At 39.1% G+C, this 20,532-nt stretch overlaps 1 protein-coding gene across 1 annotated transcript in view; it reads right to left on the minus strand.

The window, feature by feature from the left end:
* Nucleotides 1–8,419: 8,419 nt before the first annotated feature.
* Nucleotides 8,420–20,532, minus strand: part of AKAP7 (A-kinase anchoring protein 7) — an 89,188-nt gene continuing 77,075 nt past the window's right edge. Inside the window, exon 8 of the mRNA XM_050894516.1 lies at nt 8,420–8,640. Within this exon, the coding sequence (XP_050750473.1) occupies nt 8,438–8,640 (203 nt within the window). The 3' untranslated portion in view covers nt 8,420–8,437. The remainder of the gene's footprint in view (nt 8,641–20,532) is intronic.

Here is a 20,532-nt window from a genome sequence, read left to right on the forward strand (position 1 = left end):
GTGTTCACCTTCCCAGCCTAGGTTTTCCTGTGCTGGTGGGGCAGGTTGTTCACCCAGCTTCGCAGAGCACATCATTGCTCTTCTCCACAAAGACAGGAGACTCCGCACACATGGTCTTTTAGTCTCTCTTCATGACCCTGGTGACTTCATTGACTACAGAAAAGATCCTTCTTCCCTTTGATCCTATGGCCTCCAGCCTCTGTTACTCCATCAGACTCCCTAGTGTAAATTATTAATGTATATAAATTATTAATTTGCATTGATGGTCCAGAAATGCTACACTAGTAAAAACCCAGAAGCTTAATAAGTAATTAGGAAGGAGCATCTCCACAGTTACCACAGATGAAAATGGCCTTCCAATAGTCTGAAGTTACAGGATAGCAACAAGACCAAATGACGCAAATTGATCTGTGGCTTCTCCGTACATATCTGTTGTGTGACTCACTAAATCCGGTGATGTCCAGTAACATGCGTTTAGTCTGTGTTATTTTGAAAGTAATAAACCCTCATATACTGAAAATGCAAAAAGTGTGTAGTATATAACTAATTAAGTTAATTTCCAGTTTCTCAAAAAAGTGTATAACTTCATTTCCTTTTTTACACTCTTTTTTTTAAGGTACAAATTAAGTGGGTGTCCTCTGTATTTCAGTGCCTTTCCTGTATTTCTACAAAAATTGTTACTAGGTCTACACGGAAAATTATAGAATACATATGTAACAAAAATGCCAGATAATTTACAATAAATGTTAGCTTGCTGAGCAATGAATCTATTTCTATATGTCTGCTACCTCTACCACTAAAAGCAGTTTCAGTTATGTGTTTCCTTGATTAACACATTTTTTATGGTTTAAGGGTAATGGAGCTATACATATTAGAGACCCGTCCTGCACTTGAAGTTTTGCTAGGAAGGGTGAAGTTAAGAATATCTGGATTTACTAAAAAATTAATCAGCTTTTTCCTTTCTGCACCTTCACTTTTAAAAACGTCTTCCTTACCTTTGCAGTATTATTCATTTAGGATGTTGATTTAGCCATTCTCTACATATTCCCTTGTCAGCAATCGTTCTACAAACAAGAGTATCCAAGCTGGTGCAGTGATACATCTCATTTTAGAGCATAGTGGTAAAGCGGCTTTTCATTTATCTAGTTATCATATTTGCTTGATGATTCCGCCTGGTTTTGCAGTGGATCTTTTTTGGTAATTAACCTAAATAAGCTTGCTGACATTACCTATACAAAGAATAGACATTTCATTTCCTCTTACCCATGATTTGTATTCCAATTTCCTGTACTTTACAAGCATAAAGTAACGCAGCCATCGCAGTCAGCCATTTGCAAGCATTCAGTCATCCATTTGCTTCTGGAGGAGGGAGGTTTGTTTCCCACTCTGCTCCGCTGGCTGGCAGCATGCATACCCCAGAATTTAAGATTATTTGCAATTAATTTTTGTAGCGCTCTGTGCACATTTAAGGATTTGACTACTTAGTCCACTTTGATTTCTAGACACAGAAGTTCAGTGGACCTACACAATGATAAAATGCGTTAGTAAAAGGAGCTTCAAATGCACGCCTTGTTTCTTTGCTTCTTCCTGCTCCTCTAGAGACCATCTCCCCGAGCTTTGCCTTGACTTTGCCTTGACTTAGCCTCTATCCTGCAACATTTCTTGTAGCCCTTCACTTCAGTGCTCTGCCAGAGCGGTATTTCACAGCCACATGCTCATTCAGCCTTCCCTCTCAGATATGTTTGATTGGAAAATGTGACTGGGAAATGGGACATTTGCCTGTACAGTACAACTGAGTGACAAACACAGGTGTGCACCATTTGACCGACCAGATGCAGAGAATGCTATCATTTTGCTTCATTTCATCCTTTATTCTCCTAAACATTTGGACTTATTACATGTTTTTTACACTGGCAGCTACCTTCGAATTTTATCAGTAGCTGCTGGCGTTTCTTCTTGGCTTTGTTTTTCTGTTACATTTTGGTTGTCTGAGTTATGACTGAAGTTAAATCATATCAGCATGTTTTCTTCTTCTTCTTCTCTTCTGACTGTTTCAGTGCCTGAAGTTCTCTGTATGGCTGGGGAAGAAAAAGAATTAAAAATAAAAAGGATTCTGAAAGTGCAATGCTTTCCCTGACTTTTAATTCAAATTGTAATTTTGCTAAAAAAACCCCACCAGAATCTCTAGAGTCAATCCTGACCTCAAAACATCTCTGCCTTTCTTATCTGAAAGAAAAACTCCTTTTATTTCAAATAAGCTTCTGCTGAAATCCTTATGTGTCATTTCTTAATCAACTCCTTTTAACTACCCTAATTCTGCATTTTTGATTGGTTTAATCCTTAATCACCAGGAGCAAAAGGGGGCTTTATTTTCCAGCAATGAGGAGAGTCCCTTGCAAGAAACAGTTCCACGTCCCAGTCTCTGCTAATGCATTTTGCGTCCAAGAGTCACTAAACAAAGCACATAAATAGCAGTGGGAGCAGCGACCAGAATGCAGCAGTCAAACTCCAGCCTCTTGCTGCAGAAGTATTTGCTTATCGATGCCAGAGTGCCCTTTTTGCTATGCCAGGAATGGCAGGCATATCACTTTTTGTTTTCCTATGTACTGTTCTAATTATTGCTCCACTATGAGTGCGTTCTATTTCTCAGCCCAGCCGTCTCTCAGGACTGATTTTCATTCAGTACAAATGTTCTCATTATAAAGACTTAACATGAGGAGAATATAAATGAGAAGATGAGTGCACGCTAAGAACTTGCTTATACAGAAACTGTATTGATCAAAGGAACAGCAGAGTAAAACACATGTCAGCATTAACGTGCTCCTATTTCCAGGGTTCAAACAGTTTCCTTTCCCATAAGAATGGTGTGACTCCTTGCCTCTGAAACCAGGCCAAAGTAATGATTTTGTTTAACTGAAATAAAAAGTGCAAAGCATTTCTATAGAACATTACGGTACGGCACTAATGAGCTCTTTGAAAGCAAATGCACGTTCATCAGTTCCAGAGATTACCCCTTATCACTATGTGAAAACTTATGGAAGAATCAAAATTCCAAAAGGTTTTCGCAAATTACATTACTACATGACCATGACTTAGAACAATTTTCATAAAGCTGAAACAACATTTACTTACTTTATCCAACTGCCCCCTAATCACGCAGCTGACCCTCTCACCATCTTGGCTCTGGGACGTGCATCCCTCGGGAACTGCTTTTGTCCGGTGGTTTTGGGCTGTCTCCGCTGCCTCAGGATCAGACAGCAGTCATCTCTAGGTGAAGACTTCAGCAAACAGCCACGCAGGCCCTCCTCTGACCTCTGGCAGTTCGAGTGAGACCAGAGGTGTCTCTGCAAAGACATCAACCTCTTTGGGATTTCAGTGACAACTTCCCCCCTCGTCCAAAGGGATGGAAACAGCTGAGAGCTACAGTACTGATTCAGTCGCTCATTTTCTCAGGCCAAGACAATATGCCATTAACAGCTGAACAGAGGCAGAGGGCATTCACAGATAAAAGACTGCTTTGAAAAAGACTGTGCAAAACAAAGTCCCAGGCTAGAAGCAGAGTGAATCAACCCTCAGGCGTCCGGCTACCAGGCTCCACCTGAGGCAACCGGATTCCCTCCTGGCTTCCATGGGGCTGCAGCTGGCTCTGCAGGTAGTATTTCATCTGCAGTGAAAAAGTTTCAGTTTACACTTCATTTCACGAGCATATTCTCAGATATAACTGAATTTAAAAAGTAAATTTATTTTTTTACTAAACTTCAAACTTACAAGCTCTACTGAGCACAGTGGCTTTGCTCCTCTATTTTTCCTGCTTGCTGACTACATAAATGTGTAGGATCTCTCTCAAGACTTTTATAAAATCAGAATCCTAACAAGAATATGTGAGTCATGTCTAGACTGACATAAAAATGAAACAGTATCATTCTTGTCACCAGAATGAAGCATGGCTGACACTCTTTGATCCATGACACACTCCCATGGCCTTTAGGCTAAAATAGCACACACAAAAGTGTGCACAGTTATAATCAGAAACTTCTATAAATATATAACATGAAGCCTCTTGAATCCTAACTTCCAGATTGTATAACCTTGCCATGAAGTAGTGTTTTGCCACTCCAAGCATCATACTTTCTTCAGTAGGACCATTAGTAGATACAGGGCATTATCCAGTGTGGGTCGCAATATCTGTGTATCTGGATGCAGTGTCTGAATCTGACCTTAAGCTCCAATCCTTTTTAGATTTATATCACCTTCAGTCAACACAGAAACACTGTTTAGTATCCTTTTCACAAAGATCTTGATGCACGTTCATCTGCTGCATTACTGTCTAGCTACCAGACTGAGCATCCTTATGCCATGTTCACCCATGCTTGGAGACATTGATTTCTACAACAGTCTCTCTTCCTGCATCAGAGAATTGGTGTCTGTTGGTCAGGACTTACAAGGATTTACTGATCTCTCTGGTTACTCTTGTCTACTCTTAAGCACAGCGCAACAGTGCAGACAATTTATGGCAAGGGCTGCTCAGGTATCAAATGTATGGCTTCTGCAACTTTTGTGCTCTACGCCTAGACTAAGCGTAGATGTCAGGAACAGTTTCTCAGTGGGTCACGGCAGTCCAAAGACCTCCAGCTAGCCTAGTCATGGAAGCTGAGCTACTGCTTTTAAATCTGTCACAGACATGTCTACAATCAGCAGTGTAGAAATACTGTTGAGTATGAGCAAGCTAGAAGGTAGAACTAAAAACAAAACATGGACAAACTTGCACCATCTGTTTTGAAATGCCAACACTTTCCCGGAATAACCTGTGCATCACTACCTCAAGACATTCCCCAAAAGAAGCGCTTAATTAAAAAACAGAATTGTTGTCTGAAAATGATTTATGAGTGTGAGGAAGGCAACATATTTGTTCTGGTGTGTGCGGCTCAGAGCTTCACACCTGCCTGTATTAGGTTCAGTCTCTATGTATCCGCATTCTTCAGTGCTCATCTCACAGCTCCATACAAGAGATTTATGCTTTAATTTAGCAGCCAGACTTCACTACCAGTGGGGGGAAAAAAAAAATAGAGAAAGCAAGAAGGGTTGTCATAAGAGAATGAATCCAGATGCAGGATTTTTTTTTTACCCTATTTTGTTTTCAATTTTGAGTAAATTAATAGTGGTGTCTTGTCAAAACCAGAAATAAAGGCTATGGTTAGCATTTTAACAGAACGTGAATGGCTTAGAAACAAAAGCCCTGTTGACTTTCATAGGTCAAAACATCTGAAAATCAAAGATGGGGTTTAGTTGCTTAAACATAGGTATCTAGTGTCTTTTTAGAGGCTCTGGGGTATCCTCTAGCCCACAGTTCCTGATCCAGAACATGTCTCCTGCAGGGTTTGCCTCATATTTGCCAGACCTATGCCAGGCCCGCTCTAGGGCATCCCAAATGATACTAGCTGCCTATGTTCAGGCCATTAAGTCCCCCATATTTTATTTTTTCAGAGCTGCTATTCTTGATGCCATCCATAAGAACTGTGAATGAGCAAAGTCTCTAATAACCAGGTCACCTATCAAAGTGTCTGGACATAAATTCAGTGACTAATTTCTACTGTCTTACTTGAAACTTGAGAACAATGACTGTTACAAGCTGAAAAATACAAAAAGGCACTTAATCATAGTAATGACTGGTATGGAAGAAAGGGAGATGACAACCTGAGACTCAGATAGAATACAATAAATTGTTTTCCTGTTTTCATAGCCGATTGTCTGGCGTTGTGTTGCGATCTGCAAGTTGGATTTAAATTGCTTGATACCATATGAATAGCTATCTCAGAACGAACTAGTACTCAGTAATGTTTGATATGACAAAGAAACTTCTCTCCTCAGGAGAAGCTTCTCTCCTCAGCCTATAGAATAAGGGAACAAGCTGGGCTCAGAGAGTCACCGTGCAGGGATGTACAGATCCACTTGTGAAAGTTTGGGGTTTTTTTTTATCTCCAGGCATGACTGCAGATTCAGATTTATTTTTTTTTATTATTCTAGAGCAAATTTGAGACTACTCATTAAACTCAAACTCAATTTTTGATGTTGAAGAGTGGATACAGACCTCTAAGAAGCTGCACCAGTACTTCCTTCTAAACCCACACTGCTCAGAATATAAATTAATCCCTGGAGTTTCAAAGTTTTGCTATCTAAAACAATAATGACTTGGGACTAGCTTATCTGCATGAATTCCTTTACATGATTTCAGCACCCAAGCTCTAGATCAGTATCTTGGCACAACACCTGTAGTCCCCTTAATGGTGTGATTCATACAAGCACTGTTTCTGTCAATCCTGTTACTTGCAAGTATTTAATTTTATTAAAGTCCATTTGGAGATGAGTGAAAACATACATAGAGCGCAAAGGGAAAAATACTTTATTGTGAACATGGCACATATGAGACTCATTTCAGCATATACTGTTATATATCAAATGAGGAAAAAAGAAAAAAAAAAGCTCTGATGCATGAGATAAATGACCAGTGCTTGAGACCAATGAAGAATATGCACACAGCTGTTCTAACAGCACAATTCTGATACCAATCACAACATATATTATATAGCTTTTATGATCAGAGGCAATTTTAAACAATGTTTATAAAAAATGCAAATATTGGACCTACTCCTGCATTGTTGTACATCCAAAGCTTCAGTGAATCTTGCAGGTGTGTGGAGGGAACAATGAGAGTAAACTGACACCCCACCTCAGGCAGCAGAAGGCAGAGATGGAGAAACATCAAAAACAGAAGACAAAAACACTGTTCTACAAAAGTAAAAAGGCAAATATTATCCCAAGGAGTATTATTATTTTCACAAGAAATCTTAATTGCAGCATCCTGACTCCATTAAAGCCAATGAGAGTCTGCCATTGAGATCAGTGGAGCCTGAATTTCATTCTGAAATTTAAAACATTCTCGCGTTAGTGTAAACATCAGCAGAAACAACATGTCAGCATCTATACAAGTATTCAAGTGCTGTTTAAAAAAAGAAAATAAAAACCAGACAGTGCTAACCCAGAATGCCAGTACATATCCAAAAGGCAGATAATTAAAAGTTTTTTTTTTTCAAATATACATTTTAAAGTATTTAAAAGCATCCATTTTTAAATATTTGTCTATCATTGCTAGGGAAAGGATCTATGAGAAAAATCTGAATTATTTGTGATGATAAAGGAAGGGCACAGTGTTTGCTCAGATTTATTTGAAACCAGTATTTTTCCACTTTGGAGTCATGACATATACCTGCACATTCAAGCGTGTTTCAAAGCAGTGCTGAGGAGTGGCTGTACTTCATCATTATGAAATATAACCCTTCTGTGCAAGTATTTCAGCATGATTCCTCATGAGCCATTTACACCCATTCATATCTTCAGTAAAAACGAAACAGAAAGGAAAGTTTCTTGAAGAAATTTTTTTGTCTTTAAACAACCCGATGAGATTTCACATCATTTACAATCATGCATTTGGAGATCCAGAGTCTATACTACTTTTCCATTTACTGTTAGAGTTGTGCCTGTCTTCAAACAGTTCTTTACTAATTTTCGTGCGGATCTCAGGACTGGATAACAGCTCCTTTATCTGATTCAGTCTGGATAACAGGGCCTGTGTTTCTCTGTGCAAAGCTTCCTTTACTAAGTCTGCTTCATGGCTCTTTCCTAGAGGAAAAGAACAATATAATACATTTTATAACTAGTGTCATTTAGAATCATTAACGTATGGAGATAAAGAGACGGTATCTGGTTTGGACAGTATTAAGTGCTCAGCCTTTTACCCACATTGATTTTTTTATAAAAAGGTACTTTGTCAAAAAAATATAATTTACATCAACGAATGCTACCAAAAAGTGAAGAACAGTACAGCGTCACATTTAAAAGAAACTCCTGCCATATTACATACTGTGTAATAGTATCTGCGATGAATATCTGTAGTGGTAATTTTTAGCTTGGGATTGACTGCTGTTGACTAGGAAACAGCATGTGCTCTCACAAGGAGTAAGCAGCCCTGCGGCAGTGCCAAACCCTCGGGCGGAGGGCATCGCTTCCACTTATGGCAAGGCCTCTTCCATGGCCACTCATGACAATCCGAAAGGCAAATGCAAAGGTTTCAGTTTCTCTTCAAAAGCAAGGAAGGGACTCTTGGCATCAAGAGCCAGCGAAGACTGGAGCTGCCTGCTTCACCATTCTTGTCTTTTTTCCACCGTCCAGCCCTCCCAGCATTCAACAGATTTTCAGCAGCGCAAGCACTTATTAAACCGGGAGACAGTGTCCTTCGATTCAGAACAAACTTTTGATAAGAGACTCACAAAGCAGAGTGCCTGTCACCCAGCACCACTTAGCAAATTTCAGCAGGGAGCTGGGACATGTTTTTGTGGTTATTCTTGGTGGGATATTTGCTCCTGGGCTTTTTGCACAGTGCTCACTTGCTGTTATCATTGTCGCTCTCATTCTTACTGCCGCTTGCTGCTTCTTCAGTTTTCACGGGGCTTCCATCAGTCTGTCTGGTTTTGTTTTGCGTTTCTTCCAAATATTGCTGTACAGCCTTCAGCACTGCGTTCTCCACCAGCCTTTTGCTGAGGCTCACCAGCTCTGCATCGTCTGGCTCTGCTGCATGTTTTTCACCTATGTGTCACAACAGACAAGAGAAGGAATTCATTGCCACGGAAAGATAGTAGCCGTAATTGTATCAGGAGCCTCTGCCTGAGCTGGATTTTAAGTTATTAGCTGCCTTTTCCTGATTGTAAAAAGTAATTTCCCCCTTCTCAAGCTCTGAATCAAAAGTGTTTCATGAAGATGTATGCAATATATCAGATTAAAAATATTTCACTGGTCATCTTTATTGTAACACTCCAGTAAAAGCCACTGGCTAACACTATGAGCACCCACTCAGCTTAGAAGAGTAAGCGTGCAAATGTAATTTCTTCTGGCCAACAATCACCTGTGCCATCTGGGCAAATATCAAGAACATGGCACACGATGAATTTACATTTTAGCAGCACTCTTAAATTTAGCTGCCCCTGTTTTGTAATTTTGCTTAAAAATCTAAAATCTTCTACTTATTTATTCATTGCTTGTAATTCAAGAGTTTCTCATGGGAAAAATGACTAAAATACTCTAAGCGCAGGTTAGAAATTTTTTTCTAAACAAAGCATAAAACTTGGAAAAACCATATACTCCCTCCCTGTCTCTCTTCTGTCTCCTAACTCAAAGCTCTGACATTGAAGGAATGCAAGTTCCAGCAGTCTATTCTTAGATACCTGCTGATAAATGCAAGAAGCTGGCGTTTCCCTGCTTTGTTAAGAGTTCACATGAATAAACATATACAACGAAATAACTGTATATATAGTGAGGATTCTCACACATCATTACATGTATTTTGAAATTGTACTTTTCCATGAATCATTTTCCTAACAAACTATATAGCCTACTACAGCATCCTCCTTTTATGAAGAATGCAATCCAGGAAAAGTAGATTTTATTGTCCGATGTCCACTGGCCATGTAATTTGCCACTTCGCAATTTCTTGCACTAGGTAAATAACTGTTTCCCTCCATCTACATTTAAAGGCCATACTTTTAATGTCCTTTTCTGGAGTTAGCATTCTGCAACCAGTAATAAGAGGCTGCTTAGTCACACACATCTGGTGAAAGAGAAACTATTGTGTGCTCTCAGCACAAAGCTCTGTACTGTTCAATTATCTAAATTTGCTCTTTTTCATATATGTAAATTTATTCAAGTTTGCTAGCACATATAGATTATAGTTCTAAAAGACTTTTATTAGTCTTCCTAGTAGATTGCACAGCCCGGGAGTGATTTCACTGATAAAACATAATTCATATAGGGATTCGAGGGGGAGAGGGAGAGGTAAACAAAACTCTTCATTTTCAGAGGCAGCACCTTTATTAGCTGTTAATATGAGCATCCCGCTCTGGAACAGCAAGACAGACCAAACTCTTCCCGTTCTGAGCCTCCACAGCACTGTTACTGTGGGGAAGGAAGAACTGTGTTCTCCAGCTGAAGAGTCATCAGACTAGACCTGGGTAAAGCATTTCATTACATTTTGGAAAAAGTTTTGAAAAATACCCTAATAAATATTTTAAAAGGCAGCTATGGGAATAGTTTTGGTTAAAACAAAATTAAAAAAATAAGAGAAAACATTAAAAATGGGTTTAGCATTTCCAAGAAGAAACATTTTAGGTTAATATGCAAGTCCGAGGGAGGCACAGGCACTATTCCCAAAACCACTCAAACAGCTACATACTCCATGTTCTCTGGCCCACTGCTTACCACGTTCCTTTGCTATCTCCAAAACCTGGGCTTAAGCCTATCCTTTAACTTACTTAGAGGAGGGACTTAATTCAGGCTTTTATCTCTCAGGAGACCAAGATATATATGAGCAGAATCTCCTCCCAGCTTTTACGAATTGATCCCACGTGCTCCTTTGAATGCAGCCCTTTGATTCCAAATTTCCTTTCCTTTTTGCTTGACAAAATGTTTTGGCTGTCCCAGTCTATTTATTCACTAGAAAAAAAATAATACTGTGGCTTCCAGTTGGAGAGTTTCTTATTTTTCAGAATTGCTAGTAAATCACAGAAATTGTTACTCACACAGCTCTAATGATCTGTCCACGCAACTCTGAACAAAATCAATGGGAAATATGGTGCTCAGCCATTCTGACACTTAACCCTATAGTACTTAATATGCAGAATATGACTAATCAGTCACAGAGGCCTCCAGATACCACAAAACAGTAGTGATTATATTTACTCAGAATGTAATTTTACTTCTAGTACATTATGTATTATTCTTAGTCTAAAAAAGGACTGAGCTCTTCTCTCATAAGCATTTTCTGCAAAACAGTTCTCATTTACATATATATATATATAAAAAAAACATATATCTACTATTGCATTTAGAACTTCAAATTAAGTAGATAGCTCACTGTGTAAGTAATTTCTCAAGCACGAAAAAAGTCAGACTACTAAAAATCAGCCTTTTAAAAGTACAGTTTATGTAGCTACAGAAGAATGTTGGGGGGGGTTATTTGTTTGTTTTTAATATTTTGAGACATTCATGGCTCACCAACAGTTTGGAGTCAAGTCTATAGTACGTTCTAAGTAAGCTCTGCATTCCCACTGGGAAGACATACATGGGATGTGACTGACGTGTAAATGCGAATGCATGCACATCCCTGTATGAAGAGCACCCTTGGATTTATCTGTCCAGCCACCTTTGTAGACTGACACATGGGGCTATATGATTCACTCATACTCTGTTTATATTCTCAGACTCCCTAAATAGCAGTTGTGTGAGTGTCTGTGCAATGCTGAGGTTCATTGGCAAGGCAGTTGTATAGTATCGTATCATTCCTATTCATGACTGTTGACAAGAAGAAATAGGTCACATAATAACAACAGGTATTGATCATCTGTATTTACTTGAATATTTAACACACATATATGTCCTCTTTATATCTCTCTCTCCATGCTGCATCTGCTGCTTGCCTGCTTCGTAGATGTATACAATTCCTTTGCAGCAGGCAAATGCTTCTTTGTGTAGACTGTTATACGTTATAGGAATTATCAGAATACCAGTAAAAAGCCATTGTAGATATGAATGGCTTAGATTTAAAAGGGAGGTTTAAAAATTCAGAATTGCTTTGTTTGTAAACTCTGTTCTGAAAAGGGAACAGATATACCACGTGCACTGTATTTGCATCTATGCTGTGCCTCTCCGTATGGACTGTGCCACTATATTTCTGTGCCTGTGAATAAAAAACTTCCACTGCCTTCTCCTGCATGTGGCTCAGAATAGAAATGAAAAAAACCCTTTCATTTTGTTTATTCCAGAATTCTCTTCTATAATTTTCTAAAGATGAAAAAAAATTCATACTCTGTGAATGTATCTCAATGCATCCATGCTAAGCAGTGCTTTTTATTACTGAAACTGAAGCATACCTGTTGTCCTGAAATGACCACCATTTTTTACAAAAGGGAACTATCAACTGCATAGAATTATTCAAAAGGGGCTTTATGATCCTACAGCGTGCTGCTAGCCATTATGGACATGAACCAGATCCCTGCAACCAAATCCAAGTTTGGATTCAAATTCACTGCTGTATCTCTCTACTGGACTAGGTTTACTCTCCAAGTCTACATCCCCTTACACTTTACAAGACTGTGATCTGGATTTTGAAATACTGCATTGGAACAAATCAGATTTCGTGGTCCTGGTACAGCATTTTCATGGTCCTGACACAGCCTGTTTTAGAGGCCATGTGGATATCTCAGATTTGGAGACAGGCAGGACAGTTACTTGGATCCCTCTCCTGTTTATACTACTAGTCCATTTTTTGTGCGAGATTTAATTGAAGGAACTAACAGTGGATCCCTTTTACAGAAAAAGCCAGTTTTACAAACTTCTACCAGCTACACTCCAAGACAACGTTCTGCAATCCTTGCCTCATGGCCTCAACACACTGGGTTTTGTTTTTCCTTCCAACAACCTTTCATCACAACAAAGTGATGCTAACATGGGGCAAATTATAAAGGAGACCCTTGGTATTTTGAATAGGTGGCTGAGACCAGCTGGGAAGTCCGTACTCTGGCAGCAGAGGTTACAGTCTGCACCCTGGGGAGGGCTGCGGTAACAGACATGCCTCCATCTACCTTTTGGTTCATCAGTTTTCTAATACTGTTTTTACAAACTCCAGAAACAAAAAAACCACAAGGGACTCAGGCAATCTTTCAAAAACTAAACGTTAAGAAATTCCTTCCGAATGCTGGAAGACTTCTTTTTTCTACTTATGCTGTGCCTCTTACTGATACCAAGAGGGCGAGCCAAGTTGCTGTTGCATACATGCAAAGCTTTCAACCACAAGAACCCCTTTCTATGGTGACTCCTCAGTGGCTCCAACTCATAATAATCCCTCACTATAAGATAATTGATTATTAAGCCCTCTGTACAGGGGCAAAAGCTTTGCTGGTGTGCAGTATAGTGGGACTAGAAGGAAGGAGACAACTACCCTAATTACTGATGGACTAAGAAACCTCCAGCAGATAACTATCAATTATTTTTGCATATGGTGGGGTTGGAGAAAACAAAGGAAGGTCAATAAAACAAATGCCAGACAGATTTCAGCATGTGAATTCATACAGTTTGCGATGTCAATGGTTGTGCCTTTATCATGGTTCACCATCTCTATGTTAGCAGGACGTAGGAGTGGAGATCATTTATGCTCACAACACCCAGGCAGATGTAGACTATTGCAAGGCTGCCATGCCCGGCTGCAGCCAGTGGAAACATCTAGTTTTTGCTACACTAGACTTTTCTGTCTACAGAATCTGATTCAAAATTAAATTAAATCTCATTGACTTCCATGGGAATTGGATGAGGTTCCTACACCTACATACTGAACTGCAGTGTCCTATGCATCAGACCAATGTGTTGAACATTTGCTTTACTGAGGACTTTCAGATAAATTTGGTAGGGCATATATATTAACAGAACTATAGCATTAGAGAAATACCATCCCCCTTCACCCTGCAAAGACAGTGAGTCCACAGTCCACAATAAATTGAATAACAAGCTATAACCGGGCACCAGACCGTATGCTTCCCACCCTTGCGACAGACGGTGAATGAGCCAGCACATTCAAGATCATGGTTTTGAAGTAATGAACACAAACATGAGCATGTGCCCATATCTAATCAACACAATAAGCATAGACAGGAAAGTCAAAACTCTGAACATTTCCTTGTTAATTAGGAAGGACTTCCATTAAATGTCTCTTAAGTGGTCACTTAAGCAATTGGCACAAATAAGGCACCGAGAGGAAGGGTGAAATTATAATCTCATTATGACATGATGGTGATGACATTTGTGTTGCTGGATGTTCCCAACTGATGTTAAGCAGTGTGTGTAGTTTAGCTCTCCTCTTGGAAATCTAACAAACTTGTTCAGATTTACATATGTTGCTCTGTAAATACAGGACTGTGTAACAAGGCAATACCAATCTGTCCTTCGTGCTGAATACATGGGTTTCTAGTTTGCTGAAAGATTGTTTTATTTGATTTGGCCCACCACGGAATAAACCCAACAAAATTAGGAATTTCTAGTAAAGAGGAAATTAAGGGTGTTGCAGCTATTCAGGGAAAATGGTGCTCTTGCCAGTTTCAGTGATGACAGCAGGAATACCTGCAGCTCCCTTTGAGCTGGCGGCCTGGCAAACGTGGCAAAAGTTTGTTTTGTTTCGGACAAAACCCTTTGAAGCTCAGTGATCTAAAATTTCTGACCACCTCTAACTGTAAGTGGAGAAACAGGATGTGCTCTGCTAAACCTACTCTTCCTTCTGCGAGCACTGAAGGATGCGATGCCACAGGCATGAACCTTCAAAACAAAGAAACAGAGAAGGTAACTAAGACTCTACTCCTGGCATACCGGAAGTTCTGTTAAATACCTTGGTTTTATTCTTCTGTTAAAAGAGATCTGCTGACAGAGAAATTTCCTGACTCCCTTAATGTAGTTTAATGCTTAAACTTAATGAATTTATAAAAAGCCTAGTGTAACAGGAAACAAAGATAACATAATGGCTGAAGGAAAGAAGATGGCTTAAAAAGCTGAGTTTTACTTGATTTTCTCACTGATACTCAGGTAGAGAAAGCAGCCCAAGTTACAAAAGTGGTTTTACATAACCACAGGAACATCCACTGTGCACGCTGATAATGGGAGAACCAAAACATCCAGGCAGATTGTGATAGCAAACATCCAGGCAGAATTATTCGCCCCCCTTCACCATCCACAGCGCTGCCTGGTGCTAGCAGCTCAAGGGAAGCAGTGAACAGGAGCCGCCTGGGCCGGCAGGGCTGGCGGGGAGAGCAGGAGAGTTCCTCCTCCCTCCCGGACACAGCCAAGGGGGAGGCTCCTGCTGTTTTCAGAGCCTGAGAGAGAGACCAGGCTTCCCAGCTTCCCAGGGAAAAGCTGAATTCTGGAACAGGACAGACCCGGCAGTCCCCCATCTTCAGTGGCCCTCCAGAAATAATACTGAGAATGTAATACACTGTGGGAGACAGCGTAGGTTGCTTGCCCATTAACCTTGGTCACCAGTGACCGCAGACAGAGCTGGATGGTCTTGAAGGCAGAAAATCACCCTGCTAGGTCACTGAGCTGAGGGAGGTGTAGGCCCAAGAAATGCAGCAGCTAACCAAAATAGGATATACACACACATTTTAATTGTCCAAGTCCAAATGTGTTGCCAAATCCTAGAAGTCCCTGCTTATGGACCAGTCAACCATGAAAATTGAACGTTTACTCACAAGTGTGATGAGGGAAGTCATTTAATATACATTCGCCTCTCGTTACTGTTTCCTAACCTTCTTATATTCTCTGTGAACTTCAATTTCAATTCTTTAGGATTCATCTGTTACTATACAGCTTCCAATGGGACACTATTTTGGCTGAGACTTCTTCATGCTACTGTCAAGTAGACTGAAAAAAGCAACCTTTTTTGGACTAAGACAGTTGTTAAACAAGTGTTAATAAGTGAATCTCAACACGCTGATCCTGCGTTGTTGCTCAGAAAAAGACTACATACAAACTCATGCTATCAAACAGTCTCTCACATAGTACGTGTCTTTCCTCTGCAAAAGCAATTTTGAATATATTTGTAAACTATGGAGACAAAAGTCACATTTCAATCAACATGCATTTTCATTTAATTATTTCAATTGCAGTAACATGAGTTGTGAAACACAGCTGCATACTGCTTGAACTGCAAAAGGAAGATGAAATCTTGTCCAAAAAAGATTAAGATGTAAGTATAACTACAATTCAAGAGGATGTCCAACAGCATCCATAAAATACTGTAATAAGGTGCAATTTTTATGGAAAAATGTCATTTGCAAGGTGTTTTTAACATCTCTGTAATCGTGCTTAATTAGACTCTAAATCTAATGCAAGAAGGTTCGAGTCACCTCTTCTGGTAGGAGCATCTTACATAGGTTTGAACTGGTAGTGTAGCTACATCCTAAGGGATGTATAGATGTATAGACCTACAAAATAGATGGGTCTAATCCTTTTCCCCCAGGATCTTGCATGAAGGAATTGAACCCACTTCATCAGCTTCTTGGGCAAACCGTGAAGTTATGTATTTTTGAACATAAGAGTAGTATTGTTGCTGTCTTTCATTTCATGGATCAAGCCTACAGAATCTGACCAAATTTGTTAATAGCTTTGGGAAAACTAACATAACACCCTTAAGTCAATTTGAATGTCATTTAAAAAAAAAAAAAAACATTAAGTACTTATCATGGCATTTTCTATCTTAATCCCCTTTATATATTTTGCCTTAAGTAACATAGTTAGCATTATTCTTTCTTCCCTCTCTTCTGTTTGCCACATAACCTCCACTTTAAATGTGGTTTTTTAAAGCTAGAATTTGATGTAAGTTTTCACTCTGATTTTGTGAGATGTAGCTGTATAAATGTTCACTGCTCTACCACATATAGGTTTATGAAAGGTTCGTAAATATGAAATTTATTTTTGACACTTGGAAAGATTAGTTCATAAAAGTTTAGACCTCTCTTTAAATGCTCTAGCGCTGAACCCATAAAACTACTGCTCAGGATCTTCTTCAGGACAAGCTCTTCCTCAACTTTAATCTCTCTCTAAAAGCCCAAATATACTTCCTTGCAAGAACAGTGAATCTTGATGTCCAAAATATTTAGGTAAGATAAGCAAGAAATTCAGAAATGTGTTTGGTCATAATAAATTGCTCTGTGTCATGACGCTTTTGGTCATCTCAGCCATATGAAATCAGCATAGCTCTAGTTAAAGAGTTAAGAATGCTGACAGTATGACTACAGTTCACTTAATCTAATTCACAGGATTCTAAAAACTGTTGCTAGAGTATAGCATAAAGAGAGATCACTTAATGAAATCTGTGGATGAAAAAAATTGAAACATTACCATGTCATAAAACTAAATTTAATGCAATCAATCCTTCACATAAAATAAGCAGACTTTATAATCTAGGACAAAAAAAAAGAAAGAATATTAGAGGACAGCACTCATTTTTTTTTCCATCCTATTTTCTTTATGAATAGTGCATATATCTTAAGTTGATGAGCAAGCACCTAGTAATCAAAATTAACATTATTCTTGAGTCTGCTTCACCATTAGAAATCAAGAATAATTGAGTCCTGATTATTTGTTTAAACCAGTGGGCCTTACTTTCACATCTTTTCTATGCTAAATATCAAATAGTTGTAAAAGCATTTTCTTTGTGAAACAACATAAAACTCCTTAAGAACATAACCAACATTTCCCTCCTTAACAGCAACACTTCTTTCATGAGAGTAATTCCCTACAGCTCTTACATTGCACTCTAGCAAAAGAATAACTCCCTCTCTCTCTTCCCCCATACCTCTACTTCCTCAAACTCAGTGAGTCAAAGCCTATTCTAGCAGCACTTCAGTGAAATCAATCCAGAAAAATACATCTGCTATGCCAAAACCTGAACTAATTCTCACAACTTTTACCAACTTCCACTCTGTACCATAACGGATTGCTCATAACCATGCCTTAAAATTGATGGTTCTCTTCTCTTTCCACTCCTTTTTCCATTTGCAAATTTTATCTCTACCTACACAGCATACACAATTCCATCCCTTCCTCTTCAGCATCCTAATAATTCTAATTCAGTCCCATTAACATCAATGGAGAACTGCTTATTTATGCCAGCTGGTCTTCTGGTCCTTTATTTCTATCAGGCTAAACAGTTCTAATTCGGAGTTTCATCTTTGTTTCTTCATCCCCTCTTATTTTAAAGTAATATTTTTCTCAGTCTTTCGCCAACTCAGAGAAAAAGAATAAAGGTCGGATATTCATGCCAAAAACAGTTTTTGCACTTCTCTTCACTACATTCAGAACCCACTGTGAAATCTAAAGCAGGTATTTTTTTCTTCACTCCAGCTAAACAGCAATGCATTTGATTCCACAGTTGCCTTTGCCTTTATGTTTTCCACATAGAAAAGTTCTCCCACTTCTATGTTTGGCCACAGGGGCCAAGAAAAGTTCATTAAGGATGAGGAGAAGGAAAGAGATGGGCAATGGTTCCCCTCAAGAGCAAATTATATCATTCATGATTTTGAGATTTCCTGAGATGGGTAAATGCATACAATAGTTGCACGGCACAATGCAATGTGGTTTTAACTCCAAGAATGCAGGTATAGCTATACATCGGAGTGTTATGCGCTGTTACCATGCGGGGCACCAGAAGCAGTAACCTAGAGCATTTGAGAATTAGCCTGTCTTCACAGCCTGGGTGCAGCATCACGTCAATCCAGATATTCCGCTGCTGATGTAGGAGCTTATACTTGGACACATCTTTCCACATAACGTGTTTTTATCTGAAGTCTAATCCTGTAATCTCTTATTTTATGCCTTCTATAGAGATCATGGCTAAAAAAGAACCAAGGGAATGACATTAATCTTTCAAAGCAAAATAATGCACTTCATTTGGAACAGTTATTATGATTATTATTATTAACTTGCCCTGAAGCAGGCATTACAGGCAATGCCTCCATGATCTGGGCAGTGTTACACCAAGCCCTCTGTCCTTATTACACCTGGCCCTCCTTCCAAATGTTTCAGTCTAATTATAACAGAGAACACACACAATGTGCGAATAGGGCACACAGGTGGGGTCAACAGAAAGTAATATTTATTTCATTAAATCAGAGGATCAACAGTGTTTCAAAAGACACAAACACTACACCAAATTTCATTTTAACAAGAGAAAGGTAATCCCAGACTTTAGGAGGGCGTACAATCACTAGAACTCACCTTAGTCACAGGTTATATTTTGTAGAACTACAAGAATAAACTTTTCATTTTGTGCTGGAAAAACCTCTCACATTCTATTAACAAAGTGTAACTGAAAAGTAAAAGGGGACCCGAGAGAAGAGAAGAAGAAAGGAAAACCTTTTTGATTGCATTAGGCTATACTGGATGGTAATGGATTTTTAAGACAGCAAAAAATGTTATTTGCTGATTCTCCTCAGCCACAGTAAGTGCTGCAGAAAACATGCCTGATACTTAATATGTTTTTGTTCAATCCCCATCCTTTGTACTAAAGTGGAAAATTGAATAAAATGCCATTTAAAAAGTTATTTCTATGATGTGAAACAGAATGAGTAACACAATAATAGACCGTGGCACAAGACATTTCTCCTCTTAGCAAAAGGATACAAGTTCTCTAGTGAGAGCAAATGAATTATCCATGCCTGAGGATTTTAACTCACAGGAAACTCAGCAGGTGCCCAGATGAAGTTCACCTGAGACTGGCAGATATTCAAAGGGATTAAGTCATCAGCAGAAAAGATAAAGTTAATGGTGGATTTTGAGATTTTGGGGATTGGGATCCAGGAGAGATATTTAATAAGGAGTGAATTTTCTCTATACCAACTTAGGACAGCAATTCCTAAGGTTCATGAGAGTTACAGGCAGGGTCAAGAGCCCGATAAAAGTTCAGCTGTGTATGCTAACATCAGAATTACAAGTCTAAAAGCACCGACTATTGTAGAAGTTTGCCAGTGCCAAATCTATCACTGGTACAGTGTATTTTTAGCTACTTAAGGCCCAAGGACTTAGTCTATAGTCAAATGTTTATCAATTGAAGGTATCTAAATTCTAAACAATGTTTGTGGCATTCAGTTCATTTTCCTTTTGTTAAGGCAGGATAATTTCCTAGCCCTTTCTCCATGCTAAGTTCCATAGCATATACGACCTCATACCCAAATTCCTCTAAATCCCAGTCTCTTCTGTCAATTCTACACTTCAAGCTTATGGAAACAGAATCACTCAAACTTTAGGAATGGCCAAAATGATTAGGTATGAAACATTACTAAACCAGCAATAATCAGCTGCTGAACAAGGTGCCAGTATGCCTTACTACAATGCTTTTCAAGATATCTTATTTTCCACTTTGCCTATAGTAATTCCACAAATAATAACAGACCAGTGTCATTTAAAGGACAATGTCTCACTGGACCAAGGACCTCGTTTGCCTTGTTTTCTTTGCCTGCATTAATCTGAAAATCTTGGTCACAACATTGCAAAATGTAGAGACTCTCTGCAGTCCAGCATCTGTTACTGACAGGAAGCTTTCCCCGAAATATATACAAAATGTTCTCTCTTGTTCTTATTTTGCATGATGCAACAGAAGTAATCCCGTGCTATCTTAATAGTTGCTTAATCGTGTTAACCAGTTCTTCCTTCTGCCTTCTGGCCTTGTAGCTTTTTTTTTTTCCCCAAAACTAGCTAGTTCCTACTCTCAGAGCACATGGGCTGTCCCCAAGATGTAGCTCCGCAGCTCCCCAGGCATTTTCTGAAGTGCAGCCTGGGCTCCTACTTTGCGTTTGGAGCATTATCTTCTTTTGAAAACGTAACCCTTCCTCCAAACTTCTTCCTCCTCTCCTCCATGATTGTGCCTCTTGAGCTTCTAGGACAAAAGTT

The sequence above is a fragment of the Gymnogyps californianus genome, chromosome 3, assembly GCF_018139145.2.
Source record: "Gymnogyps californianus isolate 813 chromosome 3, ASM1813914v2, whole genome shotgun sequence".
Taxonomy (NCBI): Eukaryota; Metazoa; Chordata; class Aves; order Accipitriformes; family Cathartidae; genus Gymnogyps; species Gymnogyps californianus.